The sequence below is a fragment of the Pteropus vampyrus genome, unplaced genomic scaffold (genome assembly GCF_000151845.1).
Source record: "Pteropus vampyrus isolate Shadow unplaced genomic scaffold, Pvam_2.0 Scaffold71, whole genome shotgun sequence".
Lineage (NCBI taxonomy): Eukaryota > Metazoa > Chordata > Mammalia > Chiroptera > Pteropodidae > Pteropus > Pteropus vampyrus.
In genome coordinates, this window is record NW_011888852.1 from 3,252,379 (window position 1) to 3,256,612 (window position 4,234).

The 4,234-nt window shown below is 30.8% G+C and overlaps 1 protein-coding gene across 1 annotated transcript in view; it reads left to right on the forward strand.

The window, feature by feature from the left end:
* Window positions 1-267: 267 nt before the first annotated feature.
* NBEA (neurobeachin) overlaps window positions 268-4,234 on the forward strand; it is a 600,762-nt gene continuing 596,795 nt past the window's right edge. Inside the window, exons 1-3 of the mRNA XM_023531608.1 lie at window positions 268-499; window positions 3,628-3,728; window positions 3,969-4,064. Coding sequence (XP_023387376.1) covers window positions 295-499; window positions 3,628-3,728; window positions 3,969-4,064 — 402 coding nt within the window. The 5' untranslated portion in view covers window positions 268-294. The remainder of the gene's footprint in view (window positions 500-3,627; window positions 3,729-3,968; window positions 4,065-4,234) is intronic.

Genomic DNA, 4,234 nt, shown 5'->3' on the forward strand with positions numbered 1-4,234 from the left:
CTGTTTTGCCCTGTTCTTGTAGATCTGAAACCCCATTTTTTCATTTTTTAAAAAAATTAGATTTATCAAATTTTAATTCTTACAGCACCTTTCACTTATCTGTAGCTTACAAAATTTTATCAAAATTAATTTTAGATTAGAAGATTTGACTTTTTTTAGAGTAGTTATGCTTTCTTGCTAGTTGAATGTTTGGTATTATTTTATTTTATTGTTATAAATAACCTCCAACCTTACCATTAGTCATTGTTCCTTTCTGTTTAATTTCAGCTGGTTGGTGGAGAATTTGACTTGGAGATGAACTTTATTATCCAGGATGCTGAGAGTATAACATGCATGACAGAGCTTTTGGAGCACTGTGATGTAACATGTCAAGCAGAAATATGGAGCATGTTTACAGCCATTCTACGAAAAAGTGTTCGGAATTTACAGACTAGCACAGAAGTTGGGCTAATTGAACAAGTATTGCTGAAAATGAGTGCTGTAGATGACATGATAGCAGGTATGAGGTTTTCTGACAGGAAAGTATAATTTAAATGTTTATAAAGATTCATGTACTTCTTTTTATATTCTATTGGTGATATAGATTTGTCGAAGATACCTTAATTTAAAACAGATAAATAGAAATGAATGGAAAGTTTGCCTTTTATATTAAGGGAAAACCTGACAAATGGAAGATGATTTCTTCTGTATTAGACAAACATAATTCCTAATTTTGCTTTTTCATGTTTTAGAAAATCACAGAAGGAAATTTAACTTTGGGTGGTGAACACACAGTGCAATATACATATGCTGTATTGAGCTGTACACTTGAAATCTATATAATTCTATTAACCAATGTCACCTCAATAAATTTAATAAAAAAAATCAATAACATGGAATAAGTGCTATGAAATCTCTCAGAAAAAGTACTTTGCTATATAATATTTAATCAAATTTTTACATAATTAAAATATCACAACATATTTCTACATAATGGGCATTTTATCAAGTTCTCGGAGCTCCATGTTCTTTAATCTGGCTTCTATGGAACTCTGACTAGGAGGAACTAAAAGTCTTAGGATAATTAAGCATGTTATATTTTTTTGGAAGTGTCCATTTTACTTTGAAATTTTTTGGAGAAGCTTTTGAATGAAAATAGATACATTGTGCACTAGAACATCAATTTTGCATGAAACTTAAAAAATTAAAAATTTTGTGTTTGTTATATTATTTTAAATAATAACTTTGAAATCTGTGATTCTTCTCAGTAGTCCTTTACTGCCTTGCAAGTTCGTTCTCTTCTGTGGTTAGGTGTACTTCAGTAAGAATGTTTTGAAAGATGGTCCCAGATCAACAGTCATTCCCAGAAAATAAGTTTAGAGTTTGAAATGTAGATTCTCTTAAGCCATGAATCTTCAGCATAAGTTTCTTCTGACATGAAAGGGTTTTCATAATTCTAAAAGTGCTAATGTGACTCCTAACAGTGCCATATCTAATCCTTAGAAGTAGTTTAGAAGATAGAGAATCCACTGTGATATTTTGATTTATGCTTTAATTAACTTTAATGTAGTAGAACAAAACATTAAGCAAGACAGAATATAATGAAGAATAGGTTAAAAGTGAATGCTTTTAAGAATTTAAACTGTTTAAAATTTTTGTTTTTCTCATAGAGTACGTTAATATTATTTCTAATTGCTTTCAAGGTGGTGTCTACCTCTATTTACAATGATTTAACATTGTCTATATTGGTTCCTAATGTTTCACTTGAAAAATGAGATTTAAACTTAAAACATTTTTAATGTAGACATACCATTTCTGTAAATTCTAGCATTGTTTTACAGGAATTTATTTGTCTAAACATATATGTACGTGTTTTATAGAAGGTAATGTGATCTTTGAATCCTTTATCTGGATTTATGCCCTTAATTATTATCATTACTTTTTGGTAAAAATGTGACTACTATGTTATAGAGTGTATTTTTCAAAATGAGCCACAAGTAACATGTGTATTTGGTTACTGGTACCTAATTCATGAGCATTGAGATGTAAGGTAATAGTAAATGTGATAGTACCACAGATGTTCATATTTACACATTTTCTATTATATGAAGCTTCTTAATTCTCTTATTCTTTGTTCTCAATAATAATGCCGATAACAAAACTTTTACTTTTAGTTATTTTAAGCTTTGAATAAGTGTCCGAAAAATACCTCTACCTTCTCAATAGACATTAAAATTTAGTTAACGTACTAATGAAGCATTAGTAACCACAAAAACACGACTGTTTTCACTTTGAGTATTTTATAGCATGTTAATAAGTTCAAAGAGGTTCTTTTTGTTCAATACTGTGAAAGTATTACTAGAGAGTGGTTAAACTTAACATCCACAGTAAAATGGATATGCCATCTCTTAAAAATAGCATATCCACAGTCACAATTTTATCATAGAGATTGCTAACTTACTGTGACATTAAATGAGAATCAGTCAGTTATTTATTGATGAAAATAACCAAATTAAATTTCTATTTCAAAATACACAATAAATATTTTTAAAGTCTCAAATTCCAACTATTAATCTGTATTAGACAATCTATATTATATATCAATAACTAATTCAACTTATCCTACCTAACCTAATCTTTTTCATTAATTGATGATAAGTTGTTTAGAATATATATGTGTGTTGATTGTAATAACTTTTGTAGTATCTTTAATACTTAGGAAGTGCTTTGGAAATCAAGAAAATGAAGTAAATATATTTAGATGTTTAATTTTTTTCAAAGAACAGTTGATAGAGGTATGACTCACAGTGTCTAAAGATGAGAAAGTAATTGGGGACATGAGATTAAATGTATATATTTTTTGTGATTTGATGACCTAGTGTGTCTCTTACATGCACATAGACACATTACCATAATAGATCACTAGTAATGTGTGTAAATAATACTTCCATTAGAGACTCATGGGGGTGAGGAGGGTTCTGCAGCTGTACTGCCTGGTTAGAGTTCTCGCTTTACCATGTACCGGAGTGGGTTCTTGGGCAATGTGATCACGACTTTCCTCACTTTCCTCATTTTTAGAAGAGGATAATAGTACTTACCTTCTAGGCTTGTTATGAGGATTTGTGAAGTTAATACATGTAAAACACTTGAAATACTGCCAAGCAAGGAGTAGGTGCTCAGAGTTGCTGTTAATATGCCAAGAAATATTTCAAGGACATATTATAAAAGAGAATATGGTCAGCCATCACTTTTGCATTTGAAAATAACCTTTTTAAAACATTAAGTCATTATACTTTTGCTTATTTTTGTCTAACTTTTCCTACATACAGCTGTGTGTGTGTGTGTGTGTGTGTGTGTGTGTGTGTGTGTGTGTATTCTGGAACGCATAAAAACCTATTTTATATATTTGCTAAGAAAACTTAATTGGAATGGAAATCTGATAGGGAAAATCCTAAAACTTAAATATAATTTTTTGTTTTTATTTCTTGACTTAAATTAGAATGACTATTCATGAGGATGTTTAGCTAAATTAGATGTACTATATATGTAAAATGACACTTGATAACTTCTCTTCTTTAAAAAAGTATATTACCTTGACAGATGGCAGCTCATGACTAGAGTTCAGAATAACTTTATTTTCCTTTGAAGATCTTCTAGTTGATATGTTGGGGGTTCTTGCCAGCTACAGCATCACTGTCAAGGAGTTGAAGCTTTTGTTCAGCATGCTTCGAGGAGAAAGTGGGATCTGGGTAAGCTGTGGTCAAAGGGGACAGTGTTCGTGCCAGTGCGTTAGTGCTTAATGTTCCGGCTTGTCTCTAGAGAGCTATAAACTTGAATTTGTAATGGATACTGTTCCTCTTAAAGAGTTAAGCAAATGATTTAAAATTAATTTCTCTCTGGTTAGAAAACAGTTTGGTGGCTAATGTGATGATGTATTAGTTATTGTTGCTGAATTCCTACAGTGACCTTTCTTTTTCTTGTTTCCTCAGCCAAGACATGCGGTAAAATTATTATCAGTTCTTAATCAGATGCCACAAAGACACGGTCCCGATACTTTTTTCAATTTCCCTGGTTGTAGTGCTGCGGTAAGTTTAAAATACATATGTTTATTTTTATTTATTTGTTTTTAAGTCAGCTCTGTGAAGGTTTAATTTACATACAGTGAAATTCACCAATTTGGAAAGTATATTTTGATGAGTTTTGAATAGTCCAGTAACCACCACCACAGTCATGATTTAGAACAATTCCATCACCC